The sequence below is a fragment of the Rhinolophus ferrumequinum genome, chromosome 16 (genome assembly GCF_004115265.2).
Source record: "Rhinolophus ferrumequinum isolate MPI-CBG mRhiFer1 chromosome 16, mRhiFer1_v1.p, whole genome shotgun sequence".
Classification (NCBI taxonomy): Eukaryota; Metazoa; Chordata; class Mammalia; order Chiroptera; family Rhinolophidae; genus Rhinolophus; species Rhinolophus ferrumequinum.
In genome coordinates this window covers 46,476,334-46,492,553 of record NC_046299.1, presented here as the reverse complement: position 1 = coordinate 46,492,553, position 16,220 = coordinate 46,476,334, and the positions used below count along the sequence as shown (strand labels likewise).

Here is a 16,220-nt window from a genome sequence, read left to right as displayed (position 1 = left end):
AGAGAAACATATCAAGCAGGGAGAAGATATTTTCAAGGAATATTACTGACAAAGGATTCTAGCTAGAATATATAGGGAATTGTCGGAAATCAGTAAGAAAAACAGGCAACCTAGGAGAAAATGGATAAAAAAATATGAGTAAGCAAGTCACAGAAAGAATATTTGAATGGGTGGCTGGTCAACCAAAGATATATCACCAATTGCACTGATAATGAGAAAAGCAAATTGAAACAGCGGTGAGATCTGCTTTGTACCTCTCATGTTGGCAGAAGGTGAAATGTCACACTGTATCTTGTGCTGGGGAGGACATGGGGACATGTGAATGCACATGCTTTGCTTGCTGGTGGTATGATTTTGGAGACCAAAGTGCTGGTGATTATTGAAACTGAATACTCACATGCATTCTGACCTATAAATATACTTATGAACTGTATTGGTTGCTAAGGCTGCCATAACAAAATACCACAGACTGTGTAGCTTGCACAAAAGAAATGTATTTTCTTAGTTTCAAGGCTAGAAATCAAAGATTGACATGTTGGCAGGCAGGTTTGGTATCTCCTGAGGCCTCTCTCCTTGGCTTGCAAATGGCCGTCTTCTCACTCTGTCTTCACGTGTGTGTGTGTGTCTGGGTCCTAATCTCCTCTTCTTATAAAGACACTAATCATATTGGATTAGGGCCCACCCTAGTGGCTTCGTTTTAACTTAATCACATTTTAAAGGTCCTATTTCTAAACACAGCTATATTCTGAGGTACAGGGGGCTAAAACTACAAACAAATGAATTCTGGGGAGGACAAAATTTGACCTATAACAGAATGTATATACCAGAAGGAATCTTGCATAGGTACACAGAGACACATGTAAGAATGTTTATTATAGCAGTTTCCCATAGCAAAGAGTTGGATACTACCTAGATATTCTTGGGTAAGGATATAGACAGATAAAATACCTTATAAATGCATCTGTTAGAATGATACAGATAAAAAATGAAGAAAAAAATAAGTCAATTTTATAGTCAGGAATTCATTTTTCTCTAATAACAAGAACTCTGGAGGTAAGAACTCAGAGCTGATGACATCAAGGACCCAAGCTCTTTCTATAGTTCTGCTCTGTCATCTTTCCTCCTCAGCTTTGCTGCCAGACTGCTTTTATGTCCAGGCATCATAGCAGATAGTAGAAAGAAGGGCCAAGAGCCATCGCAGTATTCTCTGACTCCCTTTTTATAGGGAAAGTAAAAGTGTTGCCAGAAACTCTCTCAGCAATTTTCTACTGACGTCTCATTGGCCAGAGTTCAGTCACATGCCAATCTGAGTTGCAAAGAAGGCTGGGAAAACTTGTGTCCCGGTTCCATAGCAGTGAAAGGCAAGGGAGAACAAAGCTAGGACTATGTGTGGGGTGAGCTAACCTGTGATGTTTACCACACCTATGTAGTTCAAAATGGATAGACCACTAAAACATCATACTGAGGAGAAAGAGCGAACGAGCGAGAGAGAGCGAGAGAGAGGGAAGAGTAGAAAGAGATGGGAAATGAAATACTGTTTGTATAAATTTAAAAATCCATAACACATAAAGTTATATATCATTGTAAAGATATATATCACACTTGTATGTAAAAAAATTATGGGAAGTTGATTGGGAAGACACTCATTAACTACTACAGAGCAGCTGCCTATAGAAAGGAAGGAGGAGAATGGACCTGAGGGTGGGGGATACAGAACATGACAAAAAAGTACAATAAAACCGGCTTTTCATGGACCATCAGTTGAACTTTAACTGAGGAACATGATTGAGTGTGTCAATCTAATTCTGTGCACTCAAGATCCAGAAGAAAAAAAAGGGGGGATGGCTTGTGGGGTGTATGTATGGGAGGGTTACTCAGGTTGTTGGGCAGGGTTATTATTTAGAGTCAAAGAAATGTGGTTTACTGTGTTTATGACTGAGTTAAATTATTTTGCTCTGTGATGAGCTTCATTCATTCTTTTCAATACAATTGAAGGCTCGATAGGGATGGTATTATAGTTTAGATTTAGTGACTATCGCAGTTATTTTTCAGACAATTTAGGGATATAATGAGTTTTCCAAAATTGATTTTCTTTGTTTTTGTCCATAAATTTCTTTTGCTCTATAATGCAAAATTAGTAGACTTGACTTTTAGAGAGTCATTGGGGACAGGAGTAAAATACACATGGCTACGTGGTAGTGAAATCCATCACTCTCTAGTTTTCTGTTATTATCTTTGGAAACAGAGTGGGAGAAAGGATTTCCTTCCTCTCTCTCTAATGTAGCCTCAGCTACTGACTGGCTCTCTGCTCTGGAATGAAGCATGTTGGCACAACTCCATGTCTTATGTGGGAACAAGACACCAGGAGTTTCTATTTTTACTTATTGTCATTTTTTTTGCTTTTAGTTCAGTATTCTATCCTTTATCCATCCCATACCCAATACTCTAAACATACACAATTTATTAATTTGTGTTAGTGTTTCTTTCATTTTCTCTATTAAGCATTTGTTACAACTTTGAAAGCAGCTTGTAAACTTCCATTTTAGGACCATGTTTCTTTGTTACTTAATTATAAGTTATTATCATACACGGAGTAGATGACTTTCCTTGGTGAAATGGATTCAATTTGCTAAATAAAAACATGGGAACTTAATGACTCTTCATCCCTTTTTAAATCAGATGGGCAATCCATTTGGTATCTCTTATAGCAACCTTCGAAAATTCAGTGATATTTGGTTTGGAAAACTAGAATTCCACTTTTCACAAAGAGTAAAGGATCTTTCCGCAAAGTAACAATAATTGATTAGTGAATTATTTAGCACTGTAATTAGCCCTCCTTTAGAGTCAATGGGTAATTTTATAAGTAATGATTCTTCATAGTAACTTTATAGGTCTCATTTCACAACATAAGGAAAACAGGGTAAATGGGTGTCAGTGTGGACAAGACCAAGCAGCAGTGTAAAGTGGAGCCTGAATTTGAACCAAGTTTGTCTTACATTTCTGCCTTTCCTTTCATGACTTCCTTTCTCTTCCTACCGCTCATGGGTACTTGTTTTGCAAAGTACTATCTTTGGTGCCTTATTTCTCTCTACTTTAAGCCTTGGGAGAGCTCTTCTAGCCTCATGGTTTGAGGTGTAACATCGATGCATAGATACCATATCTCTATCTTTAGGCTTGATTTTTCTCCTGAGCTCTAAGATTCTGAATGTTCAGTTGCCCATGGGACATAACCATTTGCACATGCCACTCACACCTCAAACTCATCATACCTAATGTATGTCAGACTCAGAGCTTGCTCTACACCTGCTCATTGGTGTGAACGTTATCTGTTACAAGCCAGTGGACATAGTTTAGGAAGAAAATAAGTTGTTTTCAAGATTAAATGAAATATATAAAAAGTGTGTTGAAAATTAAATATAGCATAAAAATGTATGGAGACATTTTTGCTAAGAGTAAAAAGGATTGTTTTAAATAAATAGCATCTATTCACTAGTCATTCTATCTCCCCTCTCCCCAGAAAGCACTATTGTTTAAAAAAAGTTTTTTTTTTTTTTTTTTAGCCACAAATAGAATTGAGACTAGCAATGTGTTTAGATGTAGGTTCGTAAGGCCCTGGGGAAACCAGAAATCACTGAATGAGACATAGTTCAGGAACCAAACTCAGAGTTGGAGAGTAAAATGGAATTAAGTGGTTAGATGAAAATAGAAAAAAAAAATCAGTTATCTGTATGTTCTAAAATGTATGGAAGATTGGTGAAAAGGATAAGCAGTTTACTGGAAAAATTGACTTTTCAGCTTTCTTCTGGATGCTTATCTAATAAGTTAATTTGATAAATAATTCTAAGTATCTCTTTTTTTATAGAGACTATCAGTTTAGAAAATTAAAGATACAAAATTTCACAAAAGAATCAATTACAGTTAAGAGATGTTATACTTTATTTCCAAATGTAAAATATGATTTTTACATGGCTACCATTAGTTATTATATGAGGAAAGAAACTACCACATTCAGGTATTAAAAATGATTTTAAGTAGTGAAGAATCCCAAACTTCCTTTCGTTGTCAGAAATAGAATTCTCTTTTAAAGGAAAAGAAGCTATAACTGTCCATTTTGAATCACAATTGAGGAAGAGAATTATTATTCCTTTTCTCTTTGGAAAAGTCCATGCCTTAGTATAAAGGATGTGTCATTACTGGCAAAGCTGGGAGCATGAAAAGAGGGATCACTCTTTGAGCCTTTAGATCTGTTTTATTTTTTTCCGTAGTTAACTTAGTAAACTTGATGTTTGTGATAATAGCTACAGAGAAGCATAGGACATTTTTATCTTCAGTCAAGATAAATTTGTGATAGTTAATGATTTCAGCTAGTCACATAGTAAAAGTTTTATTTTTAGAGTAAATCAGGCAAATCAATGTTCATGCTTTTCCAAACTGAAGTGGGTGTTAAGCTGTAAAATAACGAATTTGTAGCTTGTATGAGGACTTTGTTAGTCGTAACGTTGCATGCTCATGAGAAATATAACAGTGCTGTGGTAACAGGAAGCATATCTTCTAAAACTAGGCAGTAGCTCCTAGTATATAATAGATAATTAGCAAATATTAAACAGGGTGATTAGAAGATATTAAAGAATTTACAAATGTCATGTAATTTTGAGGAGAAATTATTCTGTTTTATAGTGTAGTTCTATTTTCTTTGTCATGTGTTTTGGATTTTTTAACGGGGCTTGGAATCTTTATGTCGGGTTTTGTTTATTTGGTCTCAGAAAAACCTGGGGTTGTGGAAAAATCATACTAATGGTTAAACGCAATTCTTCTGCTTCTTAGCCTTCTAGTGCTTTTCTTTCACTACCATGAGGGAGCTTCTGATTGAGCTGAGAGGAAGAAATAATGGTAGACTTTGTCACAGATGAGAACTACTAAACACCAATATGGGCTCTATACATCAAATGTATACAGACAAAATACAGTGGGACATTTCTAAACACATTTAGTAAGGAAAGTGGAGATGGCGTGTCCCAGTTCCTAGTTCAAGTATAAAAATAAATGTCAATGGATGCAATACTAGGGGCTTTTGGAATCAAATGATACCCTCTGCTGGCTAAATGAGGGATTGTGTTTGAAAACGAGCGGCTTTTTATTTTTATTTTTTAAAATAGGTCTGATTGAGCGGCACAGAGTATTGTGAAATAATACGTGGAAAATTATAAATGTGAAGAATACAGCCAATATATCACTTAAATAAATATTTTCGGAAGTGAAACTAGTATGGAAATACCCATAATTGAAATGTTCTAATTTTTTGATCTATTGTTTGACCATGGGTGTAGGCCATAGGGAAGGAACGTCTGGGAACAAATACATGGATCTTCTGCCCTTGATCTTCAATAACGACTCTGATTAGCCAAGATGTTTAAATTACTGTCATCAGTTAAATTACTATTGTAAGAACTATTGGCAAATATCTAGAGGTGAGATAAGAGCTGCTTTTTTTCTGGGTACCCTGACTTAATTTATGTTAAAAATAATCGGAATATTCTTAAGTAATTTAGAAGTTGGATAAGTTTAGAGAAGTATCACATTGCATGCCTGTTTTAAAATGTTCTCTTTCTACTCTTAAAAGTTTTAAAGCCACGGGAATACTGTGGGCACATAATACACACAAAAATTATGTTTAAAAGCTCATATTAGACAATATGTTGTTACTTCATCGCAAATTTGAAAACTATAATTTCAAGTCAGATTCTGCTGTTTGATGTCGCCCTTCACTGGTGTGTTGCTTTAAGAGCACCCATCCCCCCTTCCTGCTTGAGCCACTGTGTCCTGTCAGTCATCCTGAAATACACTAGGGTGCTTGTCAGGCTGTTTGCTTACAGATGCTTCATAAGCCAAATTGTGAGCCATAACAGTGGCACTGAATTCTTAAACATAAGAAATTGCTTAGACAATTGGTTTAGTATCTGTATATGGGCAATACTCTGTCCTGCAGTAGGTGAGTGAAATGTCAAACTTTTTAAAATCAAACTTTGCTGTAAGGCAAATCCTAATAATTATAGATTATCTGTTGCTTTGGTTAGATAACTTTGGGGAAATGAAAGAACATTACTTTTATAAAATGGGATGAACAAACTATATTGTGCAGTTATTACTTTTATAACTAATTTCTCTTTTAATAACACTAAACTCTAAACTACTTTATGAAATCTCCAATTTTATAAACATCTACTTTTCCAAGTAGATTAGCAGACATTTCAGATTTAGATAAAAATGTGATTCTCGTGCACATTTTTTTCTTTCACAACAGCTCAGGCAGACTCAGTTGAGTAGAAACTCATTTCTGTTATTGGAGTGTTTATTAGTGGTTTTAAAAATAGCACTAAAACAAATTCTCATGTGCCAATGCCCAAGCTATAGTAGTCTTACATCAGAGCATTTAAAAATTCCTCCTGTGTAACTAAGATATTACTATTTGAGTAACTGTATGCAAGACACTGGAAGTTTTACATTCTTTAGACATAAAACTTATGCAGTAAGAAAGTTCTTTATGCAAACAATTTAGTTTCTATTATGGGCCTCTAAATTTAAAATGTGTATGGGAACTTTTCCTATATTTTTGTATGCCGCCTTAAATATTTTTAAACAGAATCGATAAAAGCAAAAAAAAAAAAAAAAAAAGAAGGAATTCGTGGATTTTGGTACTTGCATGTTCAACATGGTAGAAAAAAAATAGAAGGCAGCAAGGAGTTAAAGTTTTAAGGCTCTATCTAGGATAAATGAGAAGAGATTGCTTTTGCAGTAAATGGAATGATTATTTATTTATTCCTTACCTTGTTCTAGACAGGATTTAAGATGACTGTCAAGGCTACATGAAACTCAAGATAGATTAAATTAAAAGTGGAGTGAAAGAAGAAAGAAAAACAAGTGTGAGGCGATAAAGCAGAGCCAGGAATAAGACAAGAAATCTAGCAGTTTTCAACTATGGTTTTATGACACTGATGTATTATGGATTGATGGGAAAGAAAATACAGGGTTATTGAAATCTTATGGGAGAATTTAATGCAAACTAGCTGTCTCTCTCTCCAAGAGTGGCAGTCCAGAGTGAGGAGAGTATGTTGGACAGTGAATAATAAACATACTTTAAATATCACTTCTTTTTTGATGGGAAAAAAATGGAGAACTACTGCCTCTTTAACCCACACACTGTGGCTCACAAACTAGGAGCAGAAATAAACAATTGGTCTGTTACTCAATTCAGAAGAAAGATTAAAGAGGCTTAGTTTTTTGGAAACAATAAGAATTTATCTAAATAAGGTCAAATATCTACATATCAGAACCGATATGATCAAGCCAATGTTTAGAACCACATGTATTTAGTATTTTTGTATGAATCTAGTCCTAGTATTTATTTTCTAATTGATTGTTATGAACGAGATTAGTTACTTTTCTTCCTTTAAGTCTTTCAATCTAGCAATAAATTTAACTTGAATTTCAACTTCTGGTAGGTCAAAATTAACTGGATCAGTCTAACTAGGAAAAAGTTGTTGAGTAGCAGAAAGGAATTCAGAGGCAGGACTTCTTAATGTACTTTGATCTTCAAATACTCAAAAAACAGCTACTGTGCTGAAGTCTGGACTTCCTGCTGTGCACTGTACCAAACCTGGCTCGTGTAAGTGAATGAGCTTAGAAACTCAGTGCTTTCACTCAATAGTATTGAAAAAGGACAAGAGTGTATCCGTTAAAATTTTGCTAAGGATCTTCAGTGATATCTTCAGATAATAACATGATGATTTAGTGACAATCATGTAGCTCCTTTTTTATTCCATTGTTAAAAATAACATCAGTAAGAATGATTATTTTTTTTTAGAAAGCAGTACAACAACAAAGAAAATACTTAAACTTTTATTTTTGTAGTTTCGTACTGTAAACACGTATGCTGATTGACTTAGAGTACTTGCCAGAAAAATTATAAATCAAATAGATAACACATCAGATGCATAGGATGGCATTGAAGATAACCTGTGCACACAGATTTGAAACCTGGGAAGCAAATATTAAGTTAAATAGGTTTCAGGCACCAAATAAACTGAGTGATGTACCAGAGGGATTAAGATTCTTAAGGAAAGCAAATCACTTTTTGAAAGCGTTAGTTCAGAGATCCACTCTAAGAGCTTATAGAACCAACAGGTATCAGTAGAAATTTATAATTATATAGTAAACGAAATAATCTAGAAATATTTTCTATGCCCTTGAGGTAAGAGATGAACAGAAAAGATTTTTTAAAAGTCATACTTATTGATGAAAAACTTTTACATGTATTAAATTCACTCTTTTTAAGTTTACAGTTTGACAGTTGTATACGGTCAAATAACCACCACCATAATCAAATAGAACAGTTGCACCCATTCAGAAAGTTTCCTTGTACCCTCTACAGTCTATACACTTCCTTAAGCCTCTGTTGCGGGCAACTACTGATCTGTTTTCTGTCCCTATATTTGTGCCTTTATAGAATTTTATGTAAGTGAAATCATGCAGTGTATACTTACTTTTGTCTGACTCTTGCAGTTAGCATGATGCTTCTGAGAGATACTCATTTTGTTGTCTGTGTCTATAGTTCATTCTTTTTCTTGCATAACATACAATGATATGATTGTATCACAGATTGTTTGTTCACCTGTTGACGGAAATTTGAGTTGTTTCCAGTTTCTATTACAAATAAGGCCACCACAAACATTTGCATGTAGGTGGACATGTGCTTTCATTTCTCTTGGGTAAATATCTAAGGAGTGGAATTGCTGGGTCATCGGGTGGGTATATGTTTACAGGAAACTGCCAAGCTGTTTTCTAAAGTTGCTGTACTACTGAGATTTCTGGTTTCTTCTGGTAGTTAGATCTAGACAGGGCTTGATTAAAATTAGGTTCAGTTCTTTTGGCAAGAGTACCCACAGGTGATGTGGTGTACTTCCATTTGTGTCACATCAGGAGGCATAGAATCTGTGTTGCCTCACCTTTGGCGGTGTTAAGATTGATCAGTATTTTCAGGCTCTGTAAGCCTGATTCTCAAAGTTCCCATTAATCATTCACTGATGATTACTGTCTAGATCTATTACTTTTTTTAGGGGGTTGTAAATGGTGATTTTTGTCATTCTATAATTCTTCATTAGTGTTTATTGTTTGGAATCAGTCTATAAAGAAAAACTCTTCCCCTTTTACTATTCCATCAACATATAGTTCACAACAGAAAATCAGAAAAATACTTGATTATTTCCTATTATTTATTAATTTTCAGAAAAATAGAAGTATCCTAGCCACTTTGAAAGGTGACCAATGAGGTTTTTTTATTTTTTGAGCTAATGAATTTTTATATATTTAGTGTATTGCATTCTTTATTCTGTAATGCGCAATTTTTTTCATTTTTGGCCAGTGAGAACCCCTTCAAATGACTCCTGAACCTTTTGACAAAAAACCAAAGTGGGCCTTACTTTCTAGTAAAAGATGTCCAGAATCATTCTGTACTTTTCCTACCCTAGACCTTCAATCAGTTTTCCATCAAGGAACCTAGTTCCTTTTGTTGGGAAATGGTCTTTAGGGGACACAATAGGTTGCCATCACTGCATATATATATATACATATATATATATATATATATATGTATATATATACATATATATATATGTATATATATATATATCTACAGAGCTGGAAAATTGATACTTTTTAGCAAGAGAAAATATATAATGAGATCATACTGTTATTTCCAATTCAAATATAAATATACAGTGCTTTAATTTAAATTTTAAAAATTTTATATTTCTTTTTTCTTATGCGGAAAATCTTATTTCCTAACATCATGAATATATTAATAATTATTTTCTTTATGTTAGTGTATGTTATGTGTGTGTGTGTGTGTATGTGTGTGTGTGTGTGTGTGTGTAGAATAAGATGGTTAAATACAGCTTAAGCTTATTTTGACTGCCTTTGTGTCCTAGAGGATAACCCTGTAGGGGTTGGAGTAAAAATATTGTGTTTGAAGTCACTTGAAATTATTTGTTTCTGTGTGGTCATGATCCTAACATGAAAGATTATTTTCTTTTGTTTGCTTTTGATTACTTGGGATCAATTTATGAGAGTTAATTGTTTCTTCATAATGTAAAACATTGACATGGTTCCAAAGTCAAAACTCTAAAACTAGGTACGGTCAGAGAAGCCTGGCACTCATCCTTGTCTCCTCTGCTGTATTCTTTCCCTCCTCCTAAAGACAACCATTTTAATTTTGCTTTTTGTTTACCCTTCTTTTCTTTAAAATATAAGCAGGAATGCAGACATTATTGCAATATGGCCTTTTTTCTGGAAACGTGGTGTACTGCAAACACTGTTCTGCACCTTGTTTTTTCACTTAACACTGTAGCTTGGAAATCACTCCATAGAAGTAGATAGAAATTTCTCACTCCTTTCTACAGCTGTGTAGTGTTTTTTTATGTGGATATATGCTAGTTTCCATTCCTTTCTTTCCTCTCTCCCTCCTTTCCTCCTTCCTTTCTTTCCTTCCTTTTTAAAAAATTTTTGAATTGCTGCCATGAATTTCCTTGGGCATACATCATTTTTTATTTTTGCTAGTTTATATTTGGAGTAGATTTCTAGAAGTGAGATTGGAGGGTCAAAGGGTAAATGCATACATTATATATATATATATATATATATATATATATATATATATATATATATATATCCATATATATTTACCCTCTGTAAGGACAACATTTTGCATATTTGCAAGTAATGTATGAGGATGTCTGATTCTCTAAGCCTTACTAACAGAATTTGTTATCAAAATTTTGGATATTTGCCAATCTGAAAGATGAGAAATGGTATCTCAGTGTAGTTTTAATTTACATTTCTCTTATACGAATGAGGTTGGCAGCTTTTTATATGTTTAAGAGCTATTTGTATGTTTTCTATGAATGAGAAATGATCGTAATTTGTACTCAATTTTAAATAATATCTATTGATCCCTTGTTGTGAAAGATGAGGAAAGAAGAGTGTCTGGACTTTTCTATCTTGTTTCATGTGTGATTTTCCTAGTCTGTCCACCAGGTCCTCCAATGTGCTCTCAGTACATGTGTATCGGATGCTTCTAATGTATCTTTGCAGTGTTTTATTTTTTGCTTCTATTTGTTTCTTGAGTTCTCCTATCTCAGTTTTCATTCCCATATAATATTTTTATCTCTTTTTTTTGAGTTTCAGAACTCTTCTTTGACTGCTTTTTAAAAGAGAGACCATATTGTATGTAAATGTGTGTGTGTGTATATTTGTGTGTGTATATATATCCATATATCACTTTTCACTGAACTCTTCCTCTGTTCCCTTTGTTAATTTTTATGTATGATATTTTTCAGTTCGTTTTTTTTTTTTTTTTTTACAGTGTTTGTGTAGCTTTCCCATGACCGATCTTTGTATACCACAGGTCATTTACTGAAGAACAGAGTACGGAGGGTCAGGGCTTGGGTGGGAGTGGTTGAGGTAGTCAGCAATTTTTAATCCATTTGTGATATTGAATACTTTCCTACCAAATTTGTTATTTCCTCTACCTCTAGGAAAAGTTTTCTTTCACTGTTTGGTGCTCCAAAACTCAATAGGCTTCATGGCAAAGTCCTTTTAGTTGCAGACTATCAGTACTGTGAACTGGTAATTCAGCATCCTTTCTTTCCTTCCCTCTGCTTCATTTCTAGTGGTTCCCTTGGCTAGGTGGGTTTTGTCATAGACAGAAATGGCATGTCATCATGCTAATCTTGCCGTACCACTCTTGATTCTACACTCTCAAACTGGGCCTTTATAGGGATATTTCTGTTTGATTCCTGTACCTCTCCATGCCCTACATCTTAATACTGTAGTCAGAAGACCCTTGGACAGGAATTTCAGGATTGTGGCACTTAGCTTTTAGAGGAAATTATTTTCCATTGAGGTATGTGTAGGCTTTCATTCTGATTTTTTTAAAAAAAACATTTGATCAAGATTTCATCATACTTCTTTGTAATTTGGTGTAATGACAGATTTCCTTAAAGATGGTGGTTTTAATTTTAATTATTTTTGTCTTTGATTAGTTTTGATGGAAGGAAGTGACTTGAACAGGCATGTACTCTACCATATTATAAGATATCCTAGGAGATGGTAGGATGAATGATGCTTCTCTTAGAGATCTATACAGGGTACAGAGATAAGGAAATGTGTGTGTGTGTGTGTGTTGTGTGTGTGTTAAGATGTAAGGATTATCTGAGTTGAGGCTGGAAAGATGAGCAAGTATTTGTCAAGTGGTTATTGAGGAAGGACACTCCAAACAGAGTGAACAGAGTGAGTAAACGTTTAAGGGCATGAAACCACATGGTCCATTCAGAGAACTTCAAATTTTTTAGCATGAAAGGAGGTGGGTCAAAGAGAGAGAGGTAGCTAGAGAGATAGGACAGACCAAATTGCCTCCAGTCATTTAGTAGAGCCTGAATTTATTGTTTCAGAGTGGAGAATCATTAAGCATTTTAAGCAGGGGATTAGTGTAATTAATTAAGGGAATATCTTATTTTATATTAGAGAGATAACTTTGAGAATAGTTTGGAGAATGAAATGGAGGAGTGAAAAACTATCAGAAAGGAGACCGGTTAGGGGATCATTGAAAAGTCTAAGTAAATCTAATGAGGGTCTGAACCAAGGAAGTAGCAATAAGAGTGGGGTAGAAATGGCCAATATGTGATTAATTAAGGGGTAAAAACAATGTGACTTTCCCACTAATCTGAGGTGAAGAGAGAGAGAGTGAAAGAAAATATCTTAGGATGACACCAAAATTGCTGGGTTGGGTGCCCAACTCTATGGTGATGTCATTAATCTAGATCAGAACTGAAGATGGTGACAACAGGTTCTGGGTAGAAGATCATGAGTTCAATTTTGAGGTACTTGTGAGATGGCCCAGTGGGCAGTGGATTTGGGGCTCTGAAGCTCAGGTGAAAGTCTGGACTGTAGGTAAAATTTTGTGAATCAGAAGCTCTCGATGGACTTGAAACTCTAGAATGAGATTGCTCTGAGAGAACAATGTAATGTGACCAGTGGATAGGATGTAAGGGGCCACACGTGGGGTAAGACCCCTATTTAATAGAGATAGTAGGTGAGAAGCCAGATAAGACACTAGGATAGAATGATCACAAGTGTAGGGGAGAAGATGAAAGTGGTGTTTTGAAGCCAGAGGAGAAGGCTTTTATTTCCTATTTAGAGAATACTTAGCATGTGGGATGGGAAATAGTTAAATAGGGTTAATAGGTATATCATCAGAGTTCCTGAAGAAACTTTTATAAATTAGTGATAAAATAGTGAACTTGGATGGTCAGGTTGAAAGATTTTGGCACAAATTTTAAAAAACTCTTCAAGGAGTATGGAAGAATGGACAACCAGGAGGCAGAGAAGAAGGTGAAGTTCTCAAAATGGTTACACAGTATTGGTTTTCCCAAGTGTAGGAATAGATTTATAGAAAAATGAATTGTTTTCAAACACTTTGGTCTTTATTCTGATAAGCAAGCTTTTATTTATTTCTGGCTAATCAGAGACTGAAGAAGAAATGGGAGTGTTTTGGCTTCAAATTGAACTTGACAAGAATTTCATTTCCTTCACCATTCTCTTTTTGTTCACTACCTTTTAAAAATACTGGACCTTAGGAGACTTCACATATACTTGAGCTGTCTTATAATAATATGGAGTGGAACTGACCCATAAGCCCAATGGAGTTGTAGCAACAAAAGCCACTGTCGCTTTCAAGGTGTATGCGAAGGGCATGTTCCTTCTGCCCTGGTTGCTTAAACTTGATGCTTTATAGCTGAAGGTTATTCTTGTTGTGAATGATTCAATGAAAGCTTCTCTGTGGTCTCACATATTATGTTTTCTTCTTAGATTTCAACTGGACTAATTTAGTTCTTTGGCCTTTTGAATTATATGTAGGTGACCTTCATGCTGGGCTTATATGAGATGGGATCTCGGAGGGTCTAGATTCTGGCATAATTTTTATATGCCAGATTAAGTTGAAAGGCATTGCTACACAGAATAATCATTTCTGTCCTTTCTCCGAGCTGCAATTTTGAAACTGTGTGCCATTATGAAATACAGGGTGAGCTTTAAGTGTGAACTGACATTTTTATAAAATAGCATAAAAAGTGTTATTTGGAGTGATGAAATGAGATCATCTTGTAATATTCTTATTTACAATGTTATTTTTCAGTTAAGTCATAAATTTTTGCTTTCTTTATTTTAGAGGGAAATTAGACTTGACCAGCCATTCATGATATTCATGATAAGAGGGACATAATATAAAACCTCAATATCAACAGAAGCTGTTGTTTTCCATTGTTTATTTCATACTGGTTAAGGCAAACTTTTGGAATTTTTTTAAGCCGTTTTTGCAGCTTTCATCTAGGTTTTATGTGTGGGGAAGCAAGTTTTATTTTGGTTATTGTGACTAGAATAAGTACATATTTTAATTTAATTTAATTTAATTTTGATTGTTCCCATAAAGAATCTATATAAAACTCATATTTTTTGGGGGGAGGGGCTCAACTAGATTATTTTTAAAGAACATCCATTAGATGACTAAACAAAACTTTAAAAAAGAAAACTTCAAATGCTTTCAAGAAGCTTTTTAAAGTTTGAATTATAAGATGCTAAATTCCTTTTTATTATAAAGTATAACATTGTTTTGTTCTGTTAAAACTCAGAGTTCTTGGAAGCTAAGGAATAAAAAGTGCGGATTCTTGGGGATCCTGCCATGTAGTGCACTGTAGCACAATTACCAATTATCGCCCTAACCCAGGAGCCTACCTTCTATGTTCCACTCCACAAGTAATTTCAAAGGGCTCAGGATCCTTTATGAGGCTTTTGTGCATTAGGAATTTTTAAAAAGGAGCATTTCGGCATGTTGCATTTCTAATTAATGCACACGTAGGAAATATGCTTTAGATTTTGAAGTTGAGATCTAATAAAATGAGGCACCAAGAGGGAAGCTTTGTGTTAAACACCTTCGTATGAAACAAAGCGTGAAAGCGTTCTTGAATAATGATTACAAGTCTAAAGATGATAGAGAGATGCTTATCCTAAATGTAGACAAGTTGATTCTGCTCTTCTACTGAAATATCATTAGTTGATAATGATATCAACTAATATTTGTTGAGCTATTGCTAGGTGTTAGAGATGAGGCTGAGCAAGTTATGGCTTTTAAATGGATTTTCTTATTTACTCTTCATTAGGTTAAATAAGAACCCGCTTCTACCCTTGCCCCCACACTGCATTTTTGTCACCAGAATGATCTTTCTAAAATATAAACCAGATTATGTTTCTCTAGTGTTCAAACCCCTGCAGGATTTCCTAGTGGGCTCAACGTGATCTGCGCTCCCCACCCCCCATTACCTTTCTCAACTCTCTTACTAAGCTCTGTGTAGCTCACTCTACCTCACTCACACTGGCTTCCTTGCTGTTCCACAAATATGACACTCTCCTGTTGGAAGGATTTTGCTCTACGTGTTATCTCTGCCTGGAATGCTCTTCTCCCAGGTATCTGCTTGGCTAATTTCCTCACTTCTTCAACTCTTTGCTCAAATGTCCCCTTCTCAATGAGGCTAATCTTGATCTTATTTAATATTCAATCTGTTCCCAATTTCTCTATCACCTAACTCCACTTATTCTGTTTTATTTTTCATTTTCTTCATAACGTATGTCATTTTCAGATTTACTAAACATTTTTTTTATTATGTTTATTGTTTATGGTCTTCCCCTCACCATGACTGGCACAAACTAGAAACTCAGCAACTATAAGTTGAATGAATGAATAAATGAATGATGCCTGATAGTATAGGGGTGCTTCTGATCTCACACCATTTTGCTCTTATAGTTGACCAAAAGGCTAGGTAAAAGAGCTTATGCAGATTATTGATCTCCAAATAAATGCATGGAAAGTATTTGTATGGTGTAAGAAGCACAACTGAAAAGAAAGAAACCCAAGTGGTGCTCCATTTCATATATATTAGACAATTGCCTGATTTTATCAATTCTCTGAGAAACCTGAGATTCTTTTGTTTACCAAGTGAGTAAAGGATGTGTGTATTTCTTGGCAGGCCAAACAAGCTAGCAAATAATTTCACTGGATGCATGGAGTTGGGTATAGTGTGAGGATGGAGGTGGGCTTGGAAAACCCAATGCATATA

At 34.8% G+C, this 16,220-nt stretch overlaps 1 protein-coding gene across 3 annotated transcripts in view; it reads left to right on the top strand.

Annotated features, from left to right (window-relative positions):
- CTNNA3 (catenin alpha 3) overlaps nt 1-16,220 on the top strand; it is a 1,431,866-nt gene that overhangs the window by 11,611 nt on the left and 1,404,035 nt on the right. Inside the window, exon 1 of one of the 3 annotated variants that reach the window (XM_033130596.1) lies at nt 5,891-5,989. The exons of 1 other annotated variant lie outside the window; for it this stretch is intronic. Coding sequence is in view for 1 of the 2 variants with exons in the window: in XM_033130595.1 (XP_032986486.1) it covers nt 15,504-15,570 (67 nt within the window). In the remaining variant the exon portion in view is untranslated. Of the gene's footprint in view, nt 1-5,890; nt 5,990-15,491; nt 15,571-16,220 lie in introns of those variants that run through there. One more of the 3 variants, XM_033130595.1, reaches the window with a different exon arrangement.